General features: G+C 34.2%; 14 protein-coding genes across 14 annotated transcripts; 5 read left to right on the plus strand and 9 right to left on the minus strand. All coding sequences in view use genetic code 12, as the record gives it.

The window, feature by feature from the left end:
- Positions 1-10: 10 nt before the first annotated feature.
- Positions 11-382, minus strand: J8A68_001007 (tubulin-binding prefolding complex subunit; the record flags this gene model as incomplete). Its single annotated transcript, XM_049404615.1, has 1 exon — positions 11-382. The coding sequence occupies one exon, from the start codon at positions 380-382 to the stop codon at positions 11-13; it is 372 nt and encodes a 123-aa protein (XP_049265551.1).
- Positions 383-588: 206 nt separating this feature from the next.
- Positions 589-1,653, minus strand: J8A68_001008 (uncharacterized protein; the record flags this gene model as incomplete). The annotated part of the gene is made up of 1 exon (XM_049404616.1): positions 589-1,653. One exon carries the CDS (start codon positions 1,651-1,653, stop codon positions 589-591), a length of 1,065 nt encoding a protein of 354 aa, XP_049265552.1.
- Positions 1,654-2,093: 440 nt separating this feature from the next.
- FGR16 (U4/U6-U5 snRNP complex subunit) lies at positions 2,094-2,801 on the plus strand (the record flags this gene model as incomplete). Its single annotated transcript, XM_049404617.1, has 1 exon — positions 2,094-2,801. The coding sequence occupies one exon, from the start codon at positions 2,094-2,096 to the stop codon at positions 2,799-2,801; it is 708 nt and encodes a 235-aa protein (XP_049265553.1).
- Positions 2,802-3,028: 227 nt separating this feature from the next.
- Positions 3,029-3,544, minus strand: J8A68_001010 (uncharacterized protein; the record flags this gene model as incomplete). Its single annotated transcript, XM_049404618.1, has 1 exon — positions 3,029-3,544. One exon carries the CDS (start codon positions 3,542-3,544, stop codon positions 3,029-3,031), a length of 516 nt encoding a protein of 171 aa, XP_049265554.1.
- A 683-nt stretch (positions 3,545-4,227) lies between these two features.
- J8A68_001011 (uncharacterized protein) lies at positions 4,228-4,764 on the plus strand (the record flags this gene model as incomplete). The annotated part of the gene is made up of 1 exon (XM_049404619.1): positions 4,228-4,764. The coding sequence occupies one exon, from the start codon at positions 4,228-4,230 to the stop codon at positions 4,762-4,764; it is 537 nt and encodes a 178-aa protein (XP_049265555.1).
- Positions 4,765-4,957: 193 nt separating this feature from the next.
- J8A68_001012 (uncharacterized protein) lies at positions 4,958-6,202 on the minus strand (the record flags this gene model as incomplete). Its single annotated transcript, XM_049404620.1, has 1 exon — positions 4,958-6,202. The coding sequence occupies one exon, from the start codon at positions 6,200-6,202 to the stop codon at positions 4,958-4,960; it is 1,245 nt and encodes a 414-aa protein (XP_049265556.1).
- Positions 6,203-7,486: 1,284 nt separating this feature from the next.
- J8A68_001013 (F-box protein) lies at positions 7,487-10,732 on the plus strand (the record flags this gene model as incomplete). Its single annotated transcript, XM_049404621.1, has 4 exons — positions 7,487-7,610; positions 7,786-7,843; positions 8,081-9,101; positions 9,605-10,732. The coding sequence occupies 4 exons, from the start codon at positions 7,487-7,489 to the stop codon at positions 10,730-10,732; spliced, it is 2,331 nt and encodes a 776-aa protein (XP_049265557.1).
- A 1,389-nt stretch (positions 10,733-12,121) lies between these two features.
- MET1 (uroporphyrinogen-III C-methyltransferase) lies at positions 12,122-13,825 on the plus strand (the record flags this gene model as incomplete). Its single annotated transcript, XM_049404622.1, has 1 exon — positions 12,122-13,825. The coding sequence occupies one exon, from the start codon at positions 12,122-12,124 to the stop codon at positions 13,823-13,825; it is 1,704 nt and encodes a 567-aa protein (XP_049265558.1).
- A 1,693-nt stretch (positions 13,826-15,518) lies between these two features.
- Positions 15,519-16,108, minus strand: J8A68_001015 (uncharacterized protein; the record flags this gene model as incomplete). Its single annotated transcript, XM_049404623.1, has 2 exons — positions 15,519-15,711; positions 15,810-16,108. The coding sequence occupies 2 exons, from the start codon at positions 16,106-16,108 to the stop codon at positions 15,519-15,521; spliced, it is 492 nt and encodes a 163-aa protein (XP_049265559.1).
- A 719-nt stretch (positions 16,109-16,827) lies between these two features.
- J8A68_001016 (kynurenine--oxoglutarate transaminase) lies at positions 16,828-18,144 on the plus strand (the record flags this gene model as incomplete). The annotated part of the gene is made up of 1 exon (XM_049404624.1): positions 16,828-18,144. One exon carries the CDS (start codon positions 16,828-16,830, stop codon positions 18,142-18,144), a length of 1,317 nt encoding a protein of 438 aa, XP_049265560.1.
- Positions 18,145-18,161: 17 nt separating this feature from the next.
- On the minus strand, positions 18,162-19,424 carry J8A68_001017 (S-adenosylmethionine-dependent methyltransferase; the record flags this gene model as incomplete). Its single annotated transcript, XM_049404626.1, has 1 exon — positions 18,162-19,424. One exon carries the CDS (start codon positions 19,422-19,424, stop codon positions 18,162-18,164), a length of 1,263 nt encoding a protein of 420 aa, XP_049265561.1.
- A 321-nt stretch (positions 19,425-19,745) lies between these two features.
- Positions 19,746-20,180, minus strand: J8A68_001018 (uncharacterized protein; the record flags this gene model as incomplete). Its single annotated transcript, XM_049404627.1, has 1 exon — positions 19,746-20,180. The coding sequence occupies one exon, from the start codon at positions 20,178-20,180 to the stop codon at positions 19,746-19,748; it is 435 nt and encodes a 144-aa protein (XP_049265562.1).
- A 2,967-nt stretch (positions 20,181-23,147) lies between these two features.
- Positions 23,148-23,510, minus strand: J8A68_001019 (ZRT2; the record flags this gene model as incomplete). The annotated part of the gene is made up of 1 exon (XM_049404628.1): positions 23,148-23,510. The coding sequence occupies one exon, from the start codon at positions 23,508-23,510 to the stop codon at positions 23,148-23,150; it is 363 nt and encodes a 120-aa protein (XP_049265563.1).
- Positions 23,511-23,663: 153 nt separating this feature from the next.
- J8A68_001020 (uncharacterized protein) lies at positions 23,664-24,272 on the minus strand (the record flags this gene model as incomplete). The annotated part of the gene is made up of 2 exons (XM_049404629.1): positions 23,664-23,865; positions 23,950-24,272. The coding sequence occupies 2 exons, from the start codon at positions 24,270-24,272 to the stop codon at positions 23,664-23,666; spliced, it is 525 nt and encodes a 174-aa protein (XP_049265564.1).
- Positions 24,273-25,561: the final 1,289 nt, after the last annotated feature.

The following is a 25,561-nucleotide window of genomic DNA, read 5'->3' on the forward strand; positions in this document are numbered from 1 at the left end:
AATTATCTATCTATTGATTTCCTTGAACAACTTTAACATTATGCTTCTTCATCCAACTTTCCAATTCCTTTCTATTCTTGGTTAATTGTTCATCCAATTTTGATCGTTGATCTTTTAATGTATTTATTTCTTCAGTTAAAATGTTTATCACTTCATCAACTGATTTCTCCACCAACACTCCACCAATCATCTTAAAACATTTTCTACCTGTTCTCTTTTCTGGTTCTATTGAAGATAATGTATTATCAACAATTCCATGTTCTTGTAATTGTGCTGTTACACTTGATAATTGTGATTCTAACTCACTAATTAATTCTTTGAATCTATTGTATTCTTGTTGTAATGCTTGAGATTTCTGTTCATCTGCTGCAGTAGTCGACATCTTGGAAGTCTTTGTTGTTCTATAAATAGCTTGCAATGTGTGATTGTCAAACACTTACTTTGAAAAATTCTTATGCGTACTTTTTTTTGCCTGCTGCGTAGGGTCTGCCTCGAGAGTTGAATTGTTTATTTGTATGGGAGAGAAATAAAGACATAAAAATATTCTATAAAAAATCACTAATATCTAAATAACTGATAACCCTAGACTTATTCTTCTTCTTCATCTACTTCATCTTCAACAGGAATCTTATTTAAACTATTTAATAATTCTGCCAATTTCTTTGCATTCAATTCAAAATATTCCTTTTGTGCTTTAACAAATACTTTCAATAAATCAATATTCTTAGAAGGTCTTAATAATTTCTTCATTTCCAATACTGCAACTTCAGTAGCATTAACTAATTCATCTTCTTTAGCAATTAAATCTTCATTTTCTGGATCATCTTCATATTTAGCTCTAATTACATCAAATGAACTTCTGGCGGCATATACTCTCTTACGTAATTCATTAACTTTAATAAATTGTTCATTTAAAATAACAACTAAAGCTTGATTAACATCAGACATTATCTTCTTATCTTGATCTAATCTTGCAACTCCGATTTCATGATAGATTGAAGATACTTGTAAAAGAGCAAATGAAAGTGGATTTTCAGAAGCTTTTAATTCTTCACTATGCTTAATTGTAATAGCTGATAATTGACCAAATAAAGTCTTAGCAAGATCTGGAGAAGTAGGTTGAATAGAAACACCACCTTCAGTAGCTTGCTGTTGTTGTTGCTGTTGACCATTATTATTGCCACCAAGTAAGATCTTTTCTAATTCTTGAGGAGAAGAAGCATTTCTTAATTGATTAAACTTAGCACCAATCACACCACCAACATTGGCATCTTTAATCTTATTAATTGCATAGTTACCTGGAGGATAATCATAACTTAATTTCCCATAAGTTTCATTTGTAAATTGAATTAAATCAGTATATAATTTCAATAATAAATCACAATTAGCTTCTAATTGTAAATAATCTTCAGGTAATTCACTAACTTCAACATTAGGATTAGTATTATTGGCTAATTGTTGAACTTGTTTAACTTGTTCTGAAATCAATTGAGTAGTTTTGGAAGTGAATGGTTGAATTGATTCTTTGAATTGTTCAACAGTTTTACCAGCATTGACTTTAGCTAATGATTCTGAAAAGGTGTCTCTGACTTGACCAACTGATGGTAATGAATCTTGAATAGATTTTAAATCAAATGATGAAAAAAATGACATGTTTGGCGGTTGATTTATAATTGAAGGAAAGAGAAATAGAATGTGTGGTTATGTATTTTTGATTTAGAAAAATGGCGTGGGAGTGAGGGAGTGTGAGATAAAGAAAATCGAACTCTTCGAAAAATCAATTTCCCAATTGGGAAAAATGGAGCACGTGATTTGATTGTGCTCAATAAACCCCTGATAAGAACTATTGACCTCAATTGTATGTGTACTTAAATGCCACATAGATCGAATACAACATCATCTTTCCAGGAGTAACTTGATCCTCGAAGAGTTTACTATTGTTCAAATGTATTTTTGTGAGGCCATAGCTTGTATTGCAAAACAGCCGCACAAGTAAATCTAGAATTTCATTCCTGGTAACAATAAAAAAGGTCGTGCGAATCTAGATCCATTTCATCTCTACAATATTTCAATCTCTTCCACCAGGTGGCCCAATGGAATCGAAGAAAGACACGGTATATCATAAGAAGCAAGCATCATATCATGATAAACGAAACATCCTCAACAAAGCCCATCTAATAGAGCCAATTATACGACACAGAATCCAAGATTCTATATTCTACAAACAATATCTATTCTTATCCAATGAATCCACCATCTTACCGATAATCATCGACCAAGTGAAATATATCTTTGGTACTGAATCGAATGGAAGACCTAGTCCTTTCTTATGTTGTCTATTGCGATTGTTGGAATTAGAACCTAAAAAAGAAATAATTGGTGCATATTTGACTCAAATGGGATATAATGAATTTAAATACTTAACAGCGTTATCATTGATATATATCCGATTGGTTTATCCTAGTCAAGAGATATATGAAATATTTGATGGATATTTCAAAGATTCAAGAAAACTTAGGATGAAATTGAAATCACCGATTTTTGATGAAAAGAGTGGACTTCCTGTTAGGTATAAGTTGACGCATATGGATGAATGGGTGGATCATTTATTGACCAAGGAAAGAGTGATTGATATAATTCTTCCTAGACTTATACCGAGAATCGTTTTCGTTCAACAGGATATACTTCCACCAAGGAAATATCATATTCAAGAAACAAGTAAGGTTGAAATCGATTCAGATGAATCGGAACCTGAAGAAGAAGAAGCTGAGAATGACTCTTATGAAAGTGATAGTGATTGAACATGTGAAAGGGAGAATATATGTATAGCTGAATTGCTTTTGGTATATGTACTAGAAAAATCATCCTATCTACTATTGGCATAATCCAAGGATAAGCTAAAATTCTTCCACTAGTCGCGCCTTCTTCATATTTACAAAACGCAAATAATATTCAATAAAATGCATTGATGGAAGGATCCCCATGTTGGATGTTACGATCACATGATACTCTTCTATAACTACCATAATTAGAAAGCTAGTTTCATAATTTGAATGCCAAATGGATACACCAAATAGGTGCATGTCTGCACCGATGATCTTGTTCTTTTAAGTCTTCTTCTCTTGCTCGGATTGAATAGACGAGGACGTTCGGTATCCAACTCGTTTTGTGTAACAATCCGTTTCCAGTACTTTCTAGTTGTCTTAATATCCATTGGTTTGTTCTCAATTCCCACCTTATCATAGACTGAAAGTTCATCATTTATAGTCTCTACAACTGGAATCTGAAATCCCAATTTATCATCACACCATTGCTCATAATATCTCTTTATGACTTTAATGAAAATCTTAGCATTTTTAGCTTTCGACTCACGAAAGTACATCCACCAGAAAGGTTCTCCTACGGCAAGTACAAATGCTTTCTCTGGATCATTTGTAGCTTCTGCTTTGTAATTGTTCCATCTAGTGGCTACCTCTTCACGGGGAGCAAGTGAAGTTTGGATTAGTATAGCTTTGGCAAATGCTTTCTCTAATATAACATTCATATTGAGTATCAATGCTTGTTTCTACTACTTCATCAAGATTACACAAATTGCGCTTCTCTTTTCCCCCCCCCCCCTTATTTTTTTTTTTTTTTGGTTATGAATGGAATGAAATCAGTTGATTTGCGTTTTTCAATATGGGTCATTTGAATTTTGCGTTTCATTCTAACTTTAAAAATACACGTAGCATCACAAATTATATTGCATCCCTTAGGTTATCAGTTGCAAAGAAAATATGGTCATTTGTTTGGAATTATATGAAATGCTTACCCTTTCCCCTTAGTTATCGTGTGGTGATCACCGGTTGTTTGTTAAGAGTGAGATTGTATGTGTATGGTTGTCGATAAGTAGAACCTGCATAATTTTAGCCCACAAAAGAAAATCAATTTGTGTGCAAATTGCTTTTTATTTTTTTTATTTGCTTTTTTTTTGTCTGTCTGTCTGATTTGAAACTCAAAAGTGTAAAGTTTTGCCACTTCTTTTTTTTTCTTCTTTAAATAGGATTGATTTATTAGTCATTTACAAACCAACCAATTCAATTTACACACTTTATATAACATTATCAACTTCCACTTCCACTTCACACTTCAAACTAAAAACAGCTATCCTGAAGAAGCGCCAATATAGAAATTTCCAATATCAAAGAAGAAGAAAAAGAGTAACTTAACACGTAACAATAGAGCATAATGAAAGTCACTATTAGATTATCAACCGAAACTTCTTATACGATAACCATTCCTGATAACTCAACAGTTGAAGACTTAAAGAACTCAGCTAAAGTAGGTTGTCCTATAACGTCAACTTTACCAAAAGATTTCAAATTAATCTTTAATGGAGAAAAACTACAACCTCGTTATCAACCATTACTGTCTTTTGGTATTCAGCAGGATGATGTAACGGTTATCTTAATGAATAATGGTTCCGACACTCCTACATTATCCCCAAGAACCTCAAATTCCAATATTTCATCGCCAACCGCAACAACAACAACCAGCTCGCCCATTAAGAAACCAAAGAAGAAGAATAAGTGTTCTTTTAAGGCGTGTACCTCAGCCCCATTGAGGATGGTTGGAACTTGTAGTCATTGTCAAGGTAAATTCTGTGCTAAACATAGATTATTGGAAGATCATTTATGTACTGGATTACAATCTTGTAAAGACAATGCTCATGAAAGAAATGCCATGAAATTACAAAGTGAAAGTACTCTTACCAGTAGAGTATGATAATTGCGCTTACCGTTATGCTTTCGCTTTCGCAAAAAGCGAAGTATCATTTTGCATCACTGGTTCCCCTTAGTGCCTTTTTTTTTACGGTTTGGTTTTTTATGTGTTTATTTTTAGTTCCTTAGTTCTCCCTTATTTTAATATTTTAGTTTATTTTTACTTAATAGACATGATTGATTATGTACATAAAGGTTTATTGTAATAAATTCTCTAAGACATCGGTATATTTTCCATTGGTAATATTGTTTGCCTTGTTTAAGATCTTTTCAGCTTCAGTGTATAAGTTTTCTTGTTCTTCACTATCCAATTCATATAAATTACCCAATGAAATCATGGCTTCAGCAATATCTACCCAAGATTGAGGTTCTTCTTTATCTTCAGCCTGTTTGAGGTATTCTAACGCTTTTGAGATCAATTCTTTGGAAATCTTCCCTGCTTCATCTTTTGTTAATCCATGTAATTCTTCTTCATCTTGAAATCCTTCATCATATGTTAATGTCGTAAATACTGAACTTGGAATTTCAGCTTCTTGTAAATAAGATTGTCCTAATCTTTTACAAACTTCACGTCTTAATACTTCAACTTCTTCTTTCTTTGTTTGCTTATCAATATTTTTCAAATAAGTTTCAGTATGATCTCTCCACCATTGATTATATTTGTCTTCATTACGAATATTATACAATGGATGCTCAGGGGATAATTCAACCTCATCTTCCTCATCATCTTCATCGTCATCATCTTCTCCTTCCATAATATCCTTTCCAAAATTATCAACAATATCCAAGAAATCATCCAACGCACTCAAAAAATCCAAATTGTCTTCATTAAATAAATCATATTCCTTTAATTCATCAGCCTTTTGTTCTCCCTGTTCATAAACATCCAAAGCTTCATCTAACAATTTATCCAATCCTTCACCAGTGGAGTCTACTTCCAATTGGGAAACAAACTCCAAAGGTAAACGATTAAGTAATATCCTCGCTTTTGCAAATGCCAACGCAATTGAATCCTTATACTTCTCCAATCCTAATTCAACTCTTTCCAACCCAGCCCCAAAGAATTCCTTCACCTTATCAATCTCATCAGTATGAAATCTAGCTAATTCACTCAAACTTATTGCATAAATCGCATGAAAATAATCAGGAATTTTGGAAATATCTTCTTTAGTGTTTCTTAAAAGTCGATCACATTCATGTATGATGCCATTTAATACTAATTGATTATCCTTATCTGATTTGGCATAGGTGGCATGAAGTGCTTTCAATTGCGCGAATTCATCATTGGGGTCTACTTCTTCTGATAATTCTACTGTGAGTTCATTTGATGCTTCAGGTTGTTCATCAATGGTGCTAGTGGTGGTGGTGCTAGGGTCAGTAGAAGATTTCTTTTGTTTTTTTGCTTTGGCTGCTTTGCCGAGTCCTAAAGGTCTTTTTGCCATTTGTCTAAGGTTGCGAAAGTTGTTTTGGGGTTGGGAACTTGGTTAATTTGGAACTTCTATTTTGATTTTGAAAAATTTCTCAACTCGAAGACTTGCAAGAGATGGAGATGATGGTGGGGCTACCAAAATTCAGAATGGGGCCATATTTTTTTTTGCAGGTCGAATTTCACGATATGCTGATGTTGTTTTTCGATGGTAGCGCTCAATTAATTCATTATTTAGCAGCAGTTTTCACGTAATCGAGAAATTGGGTCACTGTTGAGTACACATCGATAGCTTCAAGTCATAGAACGAAGTCGGTCTATATATTCTTTTAGATAAGTTTAAAATGTAAATCAATGATTTAATATAATTAACATGACATGGATTTCCTTAACGGACTCAAAAAACTGTAGGATATCGTTTGCTTCATATATCGGTTCATCTATTTGTTCAGGAATGCTGCATTTAATTAACGCCTTCCATGAGGGAGTATAGGCTTTTGATTATCAGAAATGGTCTGCTCTTATCCTTCTCAATTGAGATGTTTTAGTCCTTTCTTGCTACGCCAAGTGTGTATAAAGTACACCTCATATCCAGAAAGGACACGCAAGGATCAATCGAAGCAACACTGTAATTGGATCAGAAACCTTACTTTGACCAAAACTACTCCACCATTAACACCCCTCTTTCAGAAATGTATTAATCAGGATTGCTAAAAAATTAGCTTTTAATTTCAAGAAAATTTGAGATAGAAATAGACTTCGAATCCCCCCATATCTAAAGTGGAGAACAGTATCCCCTCTTATGAGAGAGTCCGCAGAATTGTAACAATATATACCGATATATACTGAAGTATCACTTGTGAAAATAAGTTAACAAGACTCTTGTCAATTGATTTAAGTTCCAGCTGTTCGAGGAGTAATGACATGGAAGTTCATGTGAAACCTTTCAACCTCAACATTGCTAGGAGCGTGCTGCGACTTTGATGATGTCGGTTTCAAAATAAGATTTCAACTGCAATAAAGTTTGGAACAAATCAATATTTTTATCTGAGCAACGAATAAGATCCAAGAAATTCATGAAAGTGAGCTACTTGGGTCCTGAGGAGAAATACAATAACCCCTGGTATTGTTTGAAATTATGAATTGGAAGTTAAACTTTTGGCACCGTATTGGACTCTATTGGGAGTGATATGTTCCGATTATTTAAGGAGATGAAAGCTCCATTTTGTTTTTAAAGGAGACTATTAAGTTTCCAGTAAAAGTGTTCTAGGAACCCAATTGCAGAATTATCAACCTTTGTATGGAGTCCGTTAATTATAGAGCCAACAAGGCTTCCAATTACCTCCAGTGTCTACCTGATGATGTGTTAATGCAGATATTCAAATACTTATCGCCTACCGATCTTCTGAAGATTCGAATGCTAAGTAAGCGAATGTACCGTTTAGTTTCTCCCCTAATATGGCATTCCATTTATGTTTACGATCTATTTATATGGCTATTTGGATGAACTTAGCGGTTTATTGAGGACAATTGCTTGTATATATTTGTAATAATTTATTCTGTAGTTTAGAGGACATTACTGGCATAATTCATTTCTAGTCCGGAATAAGATTTGGGAGAGATCACCATATCGTTTTGACGAAAAGGGGCATGGGACGTTTAATGGAACAGTAGATATATACTTGGGTTCCCAATAAATCAACTTGGCATAACAAAAAGTCAATCCGTTTCTGAACTCTCAAGTTTTAAAAATTTTCTGAATAGGGAACTATATTCTTTCAGTTTATACAACACCGTAGTTTGAAATAACGATTAACAGCAGTATGTGGCTCATAAATGTGATATTGATATTGGATTGTTTAGTACCTTCGACGGCTCTCATTTGGTATTTTAGAAAATCAATCACTAATACAATCATTCAAGCATCGGGTCTATCGAAAGACCGCAAATCAGTTTTCGACCTTCCCGATAAAGTGCTTTACGAGGAGCTATTCAAATACTTGTCGTTCGATGATCTATTGAAAATTCAAGTCCTATGTAGACGATTGAGACTTTTGGTTGACCCATTGGTATGGCATTCCATATACGTTTACCACCATAATTTCTATTATGATATGCCATGGATGGGTTATAGAAGGATGCACTGGAATGTATTTATGGAATTGTCAAGGTCAAGAGAGCTTAAAACACATCTTATTAAGAGATTGACATTCTCCAACGATAGATGCTTGAACTTGGTATGGTTGCAACATTTGCAGGAGAAACTTACGAGGTGTTCAATAGCCGTCTCTGAGATTACGCAACAGGAGTTTGTCGATTATATGAGAGGGGCGGATTTTCATTCAAGAAGATTTTATGTTCCAGATTCAGATGTCAATAGTATCGATACTGTAAAGGTCGTATATGCTGACCAAGATTTCTTTGAAAATTGGTTACCTCGCATGACACTGTTGGAGTATCTCGATATTGATACAATTGAGAATGTTCAAGTACAGAACAGATTTGTCATACATAGCCTACGCATTTCAGAGAACAGATTTATCAGACAAAGTATATCAAGTGATTCTCGTGGACTTGTAAATGAAATTTCTGAGATTTTTGACCTTCTGAAATTGAGGTGGTTGCTGCTTTGGGATACCCCTTCAAACTGGAATACAATAAGCAAAATGCTTACTTCGATCACCATGCTTGAAATTGATGGCACAATACAACATCTACCATACAACTCTCTCCGAGAGATGAACTACATTCGTGACATCCCAGACGAAGATTTCGAGTACCTATTCTTTCATTCCATAACATATTTGACAGTGAATACTATCAGGGATAGTGAGTCTTCAGAGCTTCGATTAATGAATAAATTGAAGAGGTTGAGTACTCTAAAGGAATTGAGGGTAAATCATACTACATACCGGGTTGAAAAGTCATGGAGAGGGACCCAATATAACAGAATTTGAGTTCTGGGTGTTGTCAGAGTTTGCACAAAGAATGTGTATAATGATAATAGCTTGAATTTTAATTGGCAAGCGAATTTATCTCATGTTTAAGAGAATAATACAAAATAATCCCCTTCTCTTGTCAGCGAACAATATTACCGTGTGTACAATCATTTTGAACCAATAAATGTGTTTTTAGTACTCTTTGACCATGGATCAATTTTCCCGGTAAATACCAATTAGCAAACCTCTTTTAAAGTAGTTGGAATGCTTGAACGGCTAGTTTAGAATGTAAGTCTGTAGTAGCCTAGTTCAAAAAAAAAAAATAAGAATATAAGGAAATTACAATAATTTCCCTTTCTGGACCTAACTATTCCTGGATCATATCAAGTTTTCATAAATAAACTTGTTTTTGAAACTATTAATCTTCAAACATCTGTAACCCTCTACCCATTTTATGAATTATGGGCCTAACCGTCAAGATCGTCATGTTATTGGTAGTAGGGATATTCTTTCTGGAAATTCTTTCATTGATTATCATTTGGTATTGTCGTCCATTCAAGAACCATAAAGAAGACCCTGAAGATCATCAACCAGAAGAACACATTCGTATTGTTGATTTTCCTGATGAACTACTTCAGGAAATATTCGAGTACTTGGAAACATATGAACATTTGATGATGCGAATGGCTTGCAAAAGATTCAATCGTCTTATTGAACCGTTAATATGGCATTCCATTTTTGTGTATGCTCCCTCTGATGTCAACAATATAGGTGAACCCTGGGCAAATTACTGTAAGATATCCGAAGATATATTTATCGAAATGTCAACGTCTAAGAAGCTTAAAACTAAACTTATGAAAAGATTAGTATTTGAACGAGACTGCTTTTCCTTGAAGTGGTTCCAAAGTTTAGCGACGGGCCTTGGGGGATGTTCTATTGCTATCGATCATATTGGTAACCAGAAGCTATTTAAAGGGTTGACAATTTTTAATAACTCTTCAGAACAGTTGTTTTGGTGGAGAGAACTCGGATATCTCGATGCCCGTTTAGGGGGGAAATTGGATGGCTTCCCCGATCTCCACCTAATCAAAAGTCTCAAGATGCCCCGTGCTGACCAGAATTTTTTTCATAATTGGATATCTAACATGACGCTGCTACAATCCCTTCACATTGTAGAACTAAAACCTGTGAGTATTGAGAGAAAAATTAGGTTAGTTAATTTATATGTCGATAAGTTTGAATATCTTGTATATGTTGGTCGTATTTTTGACTTTCTGACATTGAAATCGTTACATCTTGGGCTGCTCCTACCGACTTGGGGGACAGTAAGTCAGGAGCTTTTCTTAATAAGCAACATCAGCATTACAGATACAATATTGTACTTACCATATTATACACTCCGGGAGCTTCACTACAGCGAGGATATTCCTTGGGGAGATTTCAGTTACATACTCCGTCATCCGATAACATATTTGTCACTGAACCCCTTTGTTAAAGATGAGACTGAGGAAAAGAAAGAGGCAATAAGTGTTATGAAAGAATTGAAAGGTATGACCACTTTAAGAACCTTACGGATTAGAAAAACGACATTTCGATTTGCTCAATGAGGTAGTAGCGACGATTACACTAAAATTGCTGGTTGGTTATAGAACTCGTTTAGAGCGTCATATAAAATAAAAAGGTGATGTACCAAAGTTGAACTATATATTGAGGAAATAAATGAAGTAGAGTAAAATTTTCTAGTTTAAATTTTATTATGGTCTGCTGTACTAAGAATTCCTATTTGTCTTCCTAGACACTTCTCTATTCATACACTTAATTATAAGATTTATTTTTCAAGAGCAAATGTAGGAATTTGAACTTTCAAAAAAGGTATCCGCTGACTAGCACAATATACAATATATGCAGTTGAATATTCTATTCGGTTGAATGTTGTGTCGATGGATTTATGACTTTCTGACCTCGATATGGTTACATCTAGGACTTATATCACACGGAATACTGAATACCGGGCGCTTTTCTCAATCAGGTCGACCCGCTTTAATTATACAACACAATATTTACCATATCACACTCTCAGGGAGCTACTTTGCCATTGTGGCATGCCCGAGAGAGACTTCAAGTACATGCTCCCCAATAAACTATTTATCACTCTGACCCATACTTCTATATGCAAGGGATAGTTGGGATATAATGAGTATTGAAATAAGTTGCATGATGAAATTGAGAGGTATGACTATTTTAAGAAGCTTGAGGAGAAGAGATACAAAATATCAAGTTGTTAAATCTCTACTTGGTAACAATTATACCAAAATTACTGATCGTCTCAGAAGTGTCTTGAAATGGAGAGTGTTTCTGCCGAGGAGGTATTTGTATTTTGAAGTTTCCATTCATTGAACTATTGAAGAATAAAAAGATGGATTCAACACTATATATACTTATGTTCAAAGCTCCTTCAACCAGATCAAAGACTTAAGAGGTTTCGGTCTTGTACTTTGCCCTAAGAACGACTCTTATTATTTAATTATGTACAGAAATATATACTTTTTTTAATGAATATAACCTGTGTTTGAAAAAAGGTGACATGTGTGACTGCTGCTTTGTGTGAGGCTACTGAAGTTGTTGGTTATGATTAGTCCTGATTTGACAAACATCTCAACTCTCAAACACTTGAATGTAAGTTTTTAAAATGGAAACTTAAAAGCACGTTGAATTTGTTCCCTGAGTAACACACAATCTGCAGTAAATATGAATTTGGATAGAAAGAAACAACTTTCGTACATTTGCAACCAAAAAAATATTTTTTAGATAAGCAAATAATATGCAGTACGTTTTTGATAAGTTCACGTGACATTGAGTAATCACAGAAAAACTTGGAATTTGATTTGATTTGCAATCATCAATTTCCATCCATCGATCTTTGCAAGTTTAACTTCTTCTTCTACTTCTACTTCTTCTTCATCGTTCGATTTTAGAAAACATCATATTCACACATCATGCCTAATTTATTAGCCTCATTAATAACAACTAATGAAATCCATTTGGTAATTGGATTTTCACATGTTGCTACTACCAGAATTAACTCAATCATAGATTCCGGTGCAATTCCAATTTTAATTACTGATAAAACTCGAGAAATACTTCCTTCAACTTTGTTACAATATCAAGATAATAATAAATTAAGAGTAATATTTACTGAATTAAATATTGATATAATTTCAACTTATTTGACTAAGTTAGGTCGTGATGAAGTTGATCAAATAGTTGACAGAGTCTTTGTCTCATTACCAATATCATCACATGAATTAAAGCAGCAAATCTTTAGTAAGTGTAAGAAACTAAGGATTCCACTAAATACATCTGATTCTCCTGAATTTTGTACATTTACATTATTGTCAACGTATGTTTCTGGGGATTTCCAAATGGGTGTAACTACATCTGGAAAAGGCTGTAAATTAGCCCTGAGAATAAAAAGAGAGTTGGTTAGTTCATTACCTTTGAATATTGGTGATATCTGTAATAAAATAGGTGATCTTAGGAAAAAGATCCAACAAGAAGATAAGTTATCAACCACGGTGGAAAGTATTGGAGAACATGATGATGATGCTATAAATTCAAGTAAACTTAATACATTTGTACCTGAATTTGGTATGTCTGAGGATGAACTTAAATTACAAAGAACTAGATGGCTTTCACAAATTGTTGAATATTATCCGTTGAAAACATTAGCCAATTTATCAATTGAAGATTTGAGTCAAGCATACCAAAACCATAAACAAATGGACATTAAATTTGAACCAGGATCTAAGAAAAGAAAGATTGCAAAGAGGGGTTCACTTACATTAGTTGGTTCAGGTCCTGGATCAGTTTCATTATTGACAATAGGCGCATTACAAGCTATTCATTCTGCTGATTTGGTACTTGCTGATAAATTAGTACCTCAACAAGTTCTTGATATAATACCAAAAAGAACAAACTTATTCATTGCTCGTAAATTCCCAGGAAATGCCGAAAAGGCACAAGAGGAATTATTGAATCTTGGATTAGAAGCCTTAAATCGTGGTGAGAATGTTATAAGATTAAAACAAGGTGATCCATATATTTTCGGTAGAGGAGGTGAAGAATTTAATTATTTTAAAGAAAAGGGCTTTGTTCCTCAAGTGATCCCAGGAATTACTTCTGCATTAGCTGCACCAGTGTTATCTAATATTCCTGCTACTCATAGAGATGTAGCTGATCAAGTTTTAATCTGTACTGGTACGGGCAGACGAGGGGCTGTTCCTAATTTACCAGAATTTGTCCCAAGTAGAACCACTGTTTTCTTGATGACATTACATCGTGTAGTTGAATTTATTCCAAAATTGATTGAAGAAAAGAATTCGGATCCAAATTTACCTGTTGCAATTATTGAACGAGCATCATGTCCTGATCAGAGAGTAATCAGAACTACGTTGAGTAAAGTTGCTTTAGCAGTAGAAGATTGCGGATCAAGACCTCCAGGATTATTAGTTACAGGGTATGCTTGTGAGGTCATTTTCAAGAAGGATGATTCTAATAGAGATAAACCATGGATTGTGGAAGAAGGGTGTGACTGCCAATTTGATGAATCGTTTGAATCGATAATTAAGTTTGCAACCGTTAAGACTGAACAGGAATCTGCAAGTATTCCTTCTACTACTGAACCATTGAGTATATATTAATAGATGGAAGTTTATAGACATTATAGAATTTATTAATTAATTAATAGAAGAGAGTTAATTAGGAATTATCCGCTAGTTTTGACTCATCAATCAAAAAGATACCACAAAAAATATTAAAGATCCACACTTTTTCTTCATTTAGATCAGATTCCTGTTCTTCGAGGTATCTAAACGTTGGTTACTAATATTAAAAGACACTTTCTTTCCAACAAACTAATTCCAAGAATACACTACTTCAACATGACCAGCCCAACCTCTTCATCCGATCCAACCACATTACGAGTGGAAGTTACTATTGGAATAAGGCTCGTTCAATAATAAGTTATAGGCTTTGACTCCAATTTAGTTGTGTCTGGAGTTAGTAGTATAATTTTACTCGGAATAAACTACTTGAACTATAGAAAACAATTTAAAATCTAATAATTGAATCATTAAAATAATTATAAATTAGCAATAACAGAATGAAGCTTAAGACTTCTATAGACTCCATCTTCCGAGAAAATGAAAGGTAATCTGAAATGAGCTAAACTTAATATTTTATCGCTTAGGTATTTACCGAAAACAGGTAAGAATACTCTTCTTCTTTAGGGCTTTTTCGTATTTCAAGAAAGTGATTTCTCGGGTATTAATTTGCTAAGTAACTACTCAAGCACAAACATAGCCAATTGGCTAGGAGTTGATTAATAAGTATTTCAACCCATCTTCTCCTTTCCAAACTAAATTGGTTGGCTCGTATTTTGATTCTCTTTAGTGTCGGAATCTTCAATAACCACCTGTCGTCTGCAGATGGGTGGTGATGAATTTGATCAGGCGGATTAAAAGAAATGAGTCTTACCGGGTTCTCCATTACGGCTTCGAAATCCCCCGTAGGAACATCATTAACATAATAAATTTCTTCTAAGGTTCTATCTGGGATACTACGAATAGTTCCAGGGGTTTCAATTTCTTTAATTGATACTAAGTTGGAACTATTCGTAGTATCCCAGGTAGAACCTTACGAGAAATCTATTATGTTAATGCTATTCCCAAGAGGGATTTCGAAGCCATAATGGCGCACCCGGTAAGACTCATTTCTTTTAATCCCACCGATCAAATTGATCACCACCCTTCTGAATACGACAGATGGTTATTGAAGATTCCGACACTAAAGTGAATCAAAATAGGAGGTAACCAATTTAGTGTGGAAATGGGAAAATGGGTAAAAGTAAGCCCCCATTAATAAACTCCTAGCCAATTTGCTATATTTGTGTTTGAGTAGTTAATACCCAAGATATTAAATTTCTTCTAAGGTTCTATCTGGGATACTACGAATAGTTCCAGGGGTTTCAATTTCTTTAATTGATACTAAAGTTGGAACTCATATTCCCCCAACGTGTAGGTAGCAGCTGAATCAGCAATGATATTAAATGGGTTACATTAAGGCCATTAAATATGTTGGCCAAAATCTGTATGTCATTATTGGCTGGCATTCCTACATAAAGGTTGCCCAAGCACCACTTTTTGGACTTAGTAAAGGTTAGCAGCGGGTTGACGATAATTAGGGACTGTAAGAGTTGGAGCTTAGAAACTTCACTGAATGCAGTGAAGCCTGGTCCGAGTTGCAAACTAGTAGATTTGGTAATTTTATCGGAAAAACCATCATTGGAGTAGACAGGACAACCCCCGACCCAGGCCTTACCTTTTAAATAATCAATTATTTCTTGTTGGGTTGTCTTGCAGAAGTATATTGTGCAACTTTGTGGAGGACGGTAACTTTACTAAGCAACCTTTCTAAAAGCTTCAACGAAAGGTCCAGATTATCTTCAAAAACTATCTCCTCAATCGAATTAAAACTCAGCCAGTCTTTTTCTTTTTTCTTATACAACATTGGACTATCCTTGTAAGTTCTACAAAAGAAATTCTAGTATGTTCAATCCAACCTCTTCCTGGACGAATACACTCTCCAGAACAAACATAGATTTTTCGTTGGCACAGCAATTCATACGATGACTCTAAAATGGAATCATTAAGCCAAATTATCAACTTTAGTCTAGCATCCTCGCATTTCCTCAGACAAGCGTTCCCGAACCTCATTAATTTCACTATCAAAGATCTGATACTCATAATAAACTCAAACCCCATTAATTTTAACCCCAATAGAATCCAACACAGTATGATAAACCCTGCTAATTCCAACGTGACTTTGGAATTAACATAAGCCCACGTCTGATTATGCCACATCAAAATCAAAATAGATAAAAATAAACAGACCAACCATAGCCAATGCTGTAATGAATTGAACATTTCGCGGTGAAATGGATTTCAAAATAGTAGATAAAGAAACTACTAGTAATCCAACTGAAAATTCCAATTTTGTTATCACAATTGATGTGATTTATTAATTTTAGTTATTTGGTTAGTTTGAATTAACTAATTCTAATCTAAACTGATATCGATAAGACCTGAAGAGTAAATTAGAAGGATATTTATAAACGAAAGAAATTGATCAAACTTTGGCAACAAATTGTTGCAAAACTTTTAGGAGTAAGTGCGTGCGTTCACCAGAAGCAAAACAAGCTTACCAAAAAACAAAAAAAAAAGCAAGGAAAAATAGGAGAGATTACAAAGAGAGGCTCACTTAGATTAGTTGGTTCAGGTTCCTGGATCACTTTCATTATTGACAGTAGGTACATTACAAGCTATTCATTCTGTCGATTTGGTACGTGCTGATAAGTTTATAGACATTATAGAATTTATTACATAATAGAAGAGATTTAATCAGGAATTATCCGCTAACCACTCATGATCTAAATTCACGTGATTAAATAATTATAGACTCGCAATTTTGACTCGTAATCAACAAAGATAACACAAAAAAATATTAAAATCCACAGTTTTGAAAATTTTCTCCATTTTTCTTTAAGATCAGATTCTGTTCCTCGAGAGGGTTCTAAATGTTGATTACTAATATTAGAAGACACTTTCTTTCCAACAAACTAATTCCAAGAATACGTTACTTCAGCATGACAAGCCCAACCTCTTCATCCGATCCAACCACATTACATAATCCATATTTTGACATCAAACCCGGTCAAAAAGATATTTGGACCCTTATCAATGAAACTGCCGCCCAAGCCCAAGCAGAATCAGGTAAACCATTGGCAAATTTAGGTCAAGGGTTTTTTTCATACAATCCACCTGATTTTGCAATTGATGCTATTAAAGATGCGATTTCAAGTCCACAATTCAATCAATATGCGCCAGCTAGAGGAAATCCCAATTTATTGAAACAAGTTGCTGACCATTATTCGAGATCATATGGACGTGAGGTTGATATTAGTGAGGTACAAATCACCACTGGGGCTAATGAAGGGATGTTTTCTATCTTTTTTGGATTTTTGACAAAGGGAGATGAAGTTGTTGTTTTTGAACCATTTTTTGATCAATATATTTCAAATATTGAAATGACTGGTGCTAGTATTAAATACGTGGGGATTAATTATCCTAAGAAATTTGATAATGAAACTGTCACTGGTGATGATTGGACTATTGATTGGGAAGGTTTAGAAGATGCAATTACTGAAAGAACTAAATTAATTGTTATCAATACTCCCCATAATCCAATTGGGAAAGTTTTCACTGAAGATGAATTGATTAGAATTGGAAAAATCGCAATCAAACATAATTTAATCTTAGTCAGTGATGAAGTTTATGAAAACTTGTATTATCAAGATAAATTCCCTCGTCCAGCTGCATTGAAACAATTACCTGAATTAGCTCAAAGAACACTCACTGTTGGCTCGGCAGGAAAATCATTTGCTGCAACTGGTTGGAGAGTTGGATTTATCCAAGGTCCCGCCAATTTGATCAAATTCGTAACGGCGGCACATACTCGAATTTGTTTCTCTTCTCCAGCTCCATTACAACAAGCTGTTGCCCAAGGTTTTGCTCAAGCTGATAAATTGAATTATTTTGAATTGACAAGACAACAATACATTAAGAAATATGAATTATTTACAAAAGTATTTGATGAATTAGGATTACCATATACTGTTGCTCAAGGAGGATATTTCTTATTGGTTAATTTACTGAAGGTTAAGATCCCAGAAGATTATGAATTCCCACATGATATTGCCGTTAGAGGAACTTTAGATTTTAAATTGGCATATTGGTTAATTAGAGAGATTGGAGTAGTTGGTATTCCACCAACTGAATTCATTACTGAAGGGAATAGAAAAGGAAATGGATTGGAGAATTGTTTAAGATTTGCTGTTTGTAAAGATGATACAATTTTACAAGATGCTATTGAAAAATTAAGAAAATTAAAAGATTACTTATAGAGACACTACTTACAAACTTATTTAGAATATAATTTAAAGCAAAACTTCATTTCTCCAAAATCATCAAACCCATCTTCAATTTCATGTTCTCTTTGTATGAGATTTGTATTATCTCTTAATAAATCCCATAATAATTGTCGTTCTTGTTCATATTTTGGACGTAATGGAATTTGAATCAATACTCTTGAACCCGGCTCCTTACTTAAGAATTGATTTATCATATCCACCACCCAGTAAGGATGTTGTGAAGAATAAATCGGATCACTAATCACAATCGTATCAAATTTCTTATCTTGTCCATGAATATCCAAGAATGATTTCGGATTTGACCAGTCTAATTCATAAGCTTTTGCATCAAGGTTATTTAGTTTTAAATTTGTTTTAAGATTGGGGATAATTTCTTTCAAATCAGTTAAAATTGTATTATATTTCAATATTGAACAAATCATCCCTACTAATCCAGTACCTGACCCTAATTCAAGTACATTTCCATGCAAATATTTCCGATGGTCATCGTTATTAATCAATCGATTACTCAAGATCAAAGAAGATCCCCATGTCTTTAAACCCAAATTATCACTTGTCAAACTCGGCTCTTTCAATCTTATATATGATTCTTCATTATTGTTCAAAAGTTTGGATAAATTCGGTATGACAATCTTTCGGATGATTTCAGGCTGGGCAGTACGACCACAATTTTCAGAGATACGAAGTGAAGCCTGAGTATGGATTTCATGAATATGATCTTGGTTATGTATCCAACTCAACGGGTTTGATATTATTCGGGTAAGATATGCATTATATTCAGTTGTATTGTTCTTCTTTAATGAGTTTGATAAATGAGGTAAATGGGCTAGTTTTTCATATGAATTGAATCTTGGACAATATTTCAGAAGCCATTCCAATGCGATGTCTATTGTTATTATGTCAAGGTTCTTTTCTTCGAATATTGACAAGGGATTGATAACTTCAGTGTTGGTGGTGGATGTAGAGTCAGGACTATTGGAAAAATTGAATATTTCGTCAAGTGAAAGTAATTTAAGGATAGTTATTAAGACTTCATATGTTGGCTTGAGTTGTAGGATGGGGAATTCAAGAATATGAAGTGGTTGAAGATAAGAATCATCGTCTGATTCATCGGTCTCATCGCATTCTTTTGTAGTTTCTTGGTTATGAATTACTTCTTGTTTAAATTTGATTTCTTGAAGCTTTTCTATATAATTAACTTCATCTTCTCTTTCAGGTGGAGCTGTGAATAATGATAGAGGATCAAAGTCCATGGTGATGTCTATAATGGATTAATTGATAACAAGAAATATTAACGGATAAAATGAAAAAAATTGATAGAAAACCGTTTTATTGTTTTTTAACTGCGAAAAAAAATTAGAAAGAAATAAATAAACTTTTGACACATGACATTCATCATTACTTAATTACTTCTTATGGGAAATAGATTTATGAAATTAAATATGAAAATTTCATTTATTATCTTTTACTATTAACCCTAACTAAACCTAATTCAAAACTTTGGAAACATCGCATTAAGACTCATCTTATGCTTCCCGCAAGAATAATTGTCTCCCCTCCCCTGTTGAGGTTCCCTAAAAATCAATGACTCTTCCATTATAAGTCCATTCATCAGCATGCTTCAAAGGATCCTGTTTAGGACCCCCCCTTTCTCCAGTCTTGGGGTTCACATCCCCTTCAAAGTCAGGTATAGGTTTCAAATATGAAAAATTCCCCATATCTGTTTCTGACTTCAAAGCAGGGGCAGGTTTAATTGGAGTTTCAACATCACTACTAGAAGCACCTGTTGTATTTATCTGTTCATTATATTCTTCGATTGCTATTTGGGAATTAGCTATATTTTGTAATCTTTCAAATTCTTCTTGTTGATCTTTTGGAAGTTTTGGTGGACCTGGTTGATAATCAGTACCGAATTTGGGAAGACTGGAATAAAAACGGAATGATCTTGTTGCTGTTGATGGGATGAAGACTTTAGTCACGATTGATCTTTTTATTATTGGAGTGATCATGGTTTGGATGTTCTTGATAAATTAAGTTGATAAAAGAAAGAGATGGGAATTAGAATTGATTTTTAAATCTTATTTTTTTTTTTTGCTCTCGTCTTTGCGTGATATTCCGATCTCCGGGGATTAATTAACTTTTATTTTCTTTAAACGGGTATCGATTAAATTTTACACTGAAATTATAAACTAAAATATATAAACTCATACTGACTCTCTGATACATACAGGGCATAACCTTCTGTAGACATGGTAAAAACCTTTTATAGGCACTTAAGAGCATTAACAGAAGCAACAATAGTTAGGATGGGGTTACGCGTTGAATAGCGCTAGGTGAAGATGAATTTGGGATGGTGGTGTTGATTAAAATTCTGGAGGGGTGGCCATTAATGTAAATACAAACAAATCAAAATGCAAAATTATATTGGTTAGATGATTCAGCAATGTCGTCAATCTAGATAGATCATGACATGTTTAATGTATTCATTAATGGTCTTGTAATGGGTGGGGTGTAGATTAGGTTTAGCAATCCATTGGGAGGTTGATATGGGATAGTAGAAGAAATGATGGATCACGGTGTTGGATTTAGTCCGCTGACATAGAGGACAATTTCCGGCTTGTTGGTAGCGTGGTTGATGGTTAAGAGAGCCAAGTGAGAAAAGGCGAAAGTGTTATAGGTAATCGGGAACAGATTGTCTGTTTTTATGCATCTGATTCCAAAATTCACACTTTACGGTGTGTTTGTGCAAGATAGTCTAGTTGAGACCATCTGTTTAGTTTAAGTATTACATCAGATATATATGAGTTGGGTATGATGGGACAGGTGGTGGCTAATTTCTTTGATATTTGGCCGAACGAGTCGAAATTAAGTGGTTCCTTTTTGTTGATGTCCACTAATTTTCCTAACTCATTTGGTTCACGAGCTTCGACTGGGATATGAGATTGGTGGAGTATCTTGTATCCGGATAATTCATCAGGTGGGGGGCCGATATATTTGGTGAGTAGGAACCGGGCTTCAAACCAGGATTTTTCAGGTTGTTCAAATGTGTCAAGAATGTCCCGTTTCACTTATTCAAAAGGAATAGATGGATGATATGATTGATGTTGTAGAAAACGGTACCAAGGGTATACTTTGATGAGATTGTACGAGACTTCCCAGCCCGGAATGTGCCTCGTACCATAGCTAAATGTTGCTATTTGGAGTTTGATTCTGAGGTATATGTGATTGAGGGTATCCTCCTGGGTAAACAATTGGAATATTTCTTTTGCCCGTCTGCCGAGAACTTGTGAATAAATATTTAATAATCCAAAACCACCCAAGTGCTTGGGAGTTTGTAGTCTAATGAGGGATATTCTTGGGGTAAGCAAATCACCGACGGCCTTGTGCACTTGGCCATAGTATTTAGCAGGGATTGGATGGTGAAGATCTCCGTAATATAATTTTGAAAATATGAATATGTTAATAAGTTGTATTATTAAGATGAAAGGAAGATCCAGGAGAGGGGTTTCTTTAATCTGATGAATGAGGCTTTCGAAAAAATTTTCTCACGGGTCATATTCTGTATTTGGATGGTGAAATGAAATGCCTAAATGAACATAGTCGTCAAGGTTTATTTTGCTGATGGAGTAGAGTGAAACAAAACCAACTGGAGTGGTTCCAAAGAAGAAAACCCTAGTCTTTGATTTATGTAATTTAAGACCAGATTGTGTCTCAAAGCAACTAGGTTGTTCCGTTACGAATTGGTGTTCTTGTGGTGTATCCATGTAGATGATGATGTCATCCGCATAAGCAGTATATTTTACTGTTATTCGGGGTGTTTCTAGCAAATGTAGTCCTGTTAGCTCGGAATTTATCTTCTTAAGAAAAGGTTCTTAAGAAGATAAATTCCAAGCAAACAGGTCTGCATTTACTAAGAAATATTCCGTATAACTGTAAAAAAAGTACAGACATCATCATATGCATTACACATTACAAGAGAATCATTTGGTTAACGGAACAACTACGTTTATTAGAGAAGAAATCTGGTCTTAAATTGCATAAATCTAAGACTCGGGTTTCTTCTTTGGAACCCCTCCAGCTCAATTGGTTTCACCCCCTCTATTAAAAAAAAGGTAAACCTTGATGACTATGTTCATATACTGTAAGGAGACAACCACTTCACTATGAAAGAATTCTGAGGTGAAAAGTATCGAGACAATACCACTCTCTTATGATCATGTGTCCTCTATTTAATTCCTCTTTTTGTTTGTTTGCCATCGGAGAATATGAAGAATATTTGATTTGCGGTCTTTCATTGGGGAGAGTGGTACTTTCTTTACAACCAAATAAATATTGTCTGGAATGGCACCACCCCTGCTATAGGAACAGGCATTCCTCTTCATCCTCATACCCCATAGACACACTGATTGTGAATCCCCGTAAGCACATAAACCTTTCTACTACTGTCTAAAGAATCCGGAAGGTATAGTCTACCTCGCTTCTATAGATTCCTTGTTCTACAATGGTTAGAGAAATTTGCAACCAAAAAATACATTCATAAATTATAACTTTTATTAAAATTATATAAATATTAAAAACCTGTTTTATCATATTTCAGGACATATCTAAAGCTCAATCAATCAATAAATAAAAATATATAAAAAACACTAAAAATATTATATCAAAATACCGAATTAAAATGTATTTAAAAAAACCAAGGAAGGAAACCAAATCATATGCTGCCAAGCAGCTTACACATATACCAAAGGCAGACCAAGGGAGGTTCCAAAAGTATACGCTGCGACGCAGCTAATAAAATCTGCCGAAGGCAGATTTACATAAAAAGGTATTGGATTCATAATATATGTATATATGCTGCTTCGCAGCAGTATTAAAGGCTACGCCTATTGAATCCATTGAAGTATAGTCCTGCTGCTGCTGCTTCGCAGCAGTATAAAAGCCTAGGCCCTTTTTTAGATCCTTCGGATCCAATGTGCTTACGCCCACTTTCCTAACAACGCCATCAATCCAGCACCCCAACACATAACAAAATATGCAATCAACATCTTTTTAAACCCCCCAGGTCCTTTAAATTCCCCGGAATACAAAAACTCATGCGCCATCAACTCCACTAATCCAGTATATACCAATATCCCCGCCGACATAGAATCAAACACCCCATTAGTAATCAATGCCCTTCTCGATCCTGGAGGATATGTATTTCTAATCCCTAATCCAATAGCAATAGCTATTGGAGTACAGAGGGCAAATGCCGAACATAATATCCAAGGGGTCCAACGATATTGCTTGGTCCAATTGGTGGTTGCTATCCGGGTACCCAATCCCAAACCTTCAAACATTTGATGAAAACAGAGGACAATGTATAATGATTTGAATTCTTCTCCGGAAACTGCTAATGCGAGCCCGATAAATATTGAATGGAAGATTATACCGAATTCTAATACAAAGACGTACTCATTAACAGGCATCATAACAAGAAACAGCACCAGCAACTACCCCCACGGATCGGATTGTGGGTCTTGGTGGTCCATTGAATGTTGGAAATGGGAAGGATAGGGATTTGGTTTGGGGGTGGTGGTGGTGACATGATCGTTGTCGTCATCTTGATCATCTTCGATATTAGATTCAATATCTTTCTTGACATAGTTTGATTCATCACCAAAATGAGAATGTGATTGTTGATGGCTGGAGTCGCTTAATTGAAAAACTAGTTAGTATAATATACGTTGGTTAAGTTTCTTCTTATTACCCATCAAAGTCATTAAACAAATTCCAAACGCCCAAGGATATTCAGCAATTACCCCAGTTAAACATTCATTACCCAATGCATCAGATGCAGGTTCTAATAAATGGATAAAAGCCGTGGCAACAATTACCCCTGAACCAAAATATTTAGCTAAAAAGAAACACCAACTAGGTAATTTTATAAATGAATATCTTGAGGATAATACAGGAAAGAAACATCCAAATGCACCTGTTATTAATATGACAAAGATTGATGAGATACGGGCACCGAAATCTAAACCATTATAATCATTACCGGTTTCACATTCATCTCTTTTGTTTAAGTATTCAAATACTTGATATAATTGTTCATTCATGGTTTGTTGCTGTTATTATCTATTGAATTGCTTTTGATACGGATTAAACTTGATATAAGAATACTGAAATTGAAAAATGTTTTCTAATGCGATGAGCAAGGTAGAACCAATTGGAGTTATTGAATAAATAAGAGACCTTACTTATTGTTAATTGAAAATAAGGTTTAAATTTGAAATTTTTGTTCCTGTTGAAACTTAATTTTAATATTCAATTATAATTGTTGTTGAATTGAAAATGAAAATAAATAATTTATTGTCAATGATATTCAGAAGGGTACTTTCAATGTATATTTATACTTCTAGAAGATCAACCTATTTCTGTATTATTAATCGTAATTATCAAAAAAAAAGGAGTGTAAAAAGTTAATTTAAGAATTATCGAAAGGCACGATGATGATGAAGAAGGGAAAAATGGAAAAATTGAAATTATTTTTTAGAATTATTTTTTAAGTTTCAATTGCAAAAAACCACCAAGGTTATTAGAAATAAAACTTCTCTTGGGTTTGTTTGTTTTTGTGATTGAATATGTACTAGAGGGGGGATAAAAATAACTGCTGGTTCTTAACCCCCTAAATTTATTTACATCCAATTGACAAGAAGCCAGTCATTTACTACTTCTTACTAATAATAACCACTACTGTTCCATGGTTGCATTATCGTAAGTTATCATCATTATATACGAATTAAGAAACGAGATCATCTGATATTGTATCCTGCATATTGCACCCCTCCTTTTTCAATTTTTCATTTTTGTTGTTTACGAGAGGTACTGTACTGTAGTTATATTTAGATACTAGGTTACATATGTTGTTCTCTCTAAATCTTTCCCCCATTTAATATGTAATTCGCTTAACTTCAAATAAAGTTTGACTTCTGTCAACTCCAATGGTTATGCAAGTTGTTAAATGTTCTTGGCATTAGAATTAAGAAGAAGGAGGAGATATAAATATAACCCATTTCTTCTGCTGTTCAGAAAATCTCTTGGATCATGATTGCAAAATTTCCAAAATGGCTTAAGGACATGTGTTTACTAGAAAGCCCCTTCGTAAAAGAATTAATATACAACGTTATTACAATTCAACCTTGGTAGTATTAATATTATTTTTAGATTAGCAATATTAATTCGCTCGTTGACTCCGTGACTATTGATATTTTACACTTAGATTTATGAGAGAGGCTTTAAATTAAACTTATAAACATAAAGAACGTTAAACCAATTTTGTGACAAAGTCCGGTTCTTCCTACAATTGGTGGTTGTGTCGTGACAATGATAAAGAAAAGCCTATTTG

The sequence above is a fragment of the Hemisphaericaspora subhashii genome (assembly GCF_019202705.1).
Source record: "Hemisphaericaspora subhashii strain CBS 10753 chromosome Unknown scaffold2, whole genome shotgun sequence".
NCBI lineage: Eukaryota > Fungi > Ascomycota > Pichiomycetes > Serinales > Debaryomycetaceae > Hemisphaericaspora > Hemisphaericaspora subhashii.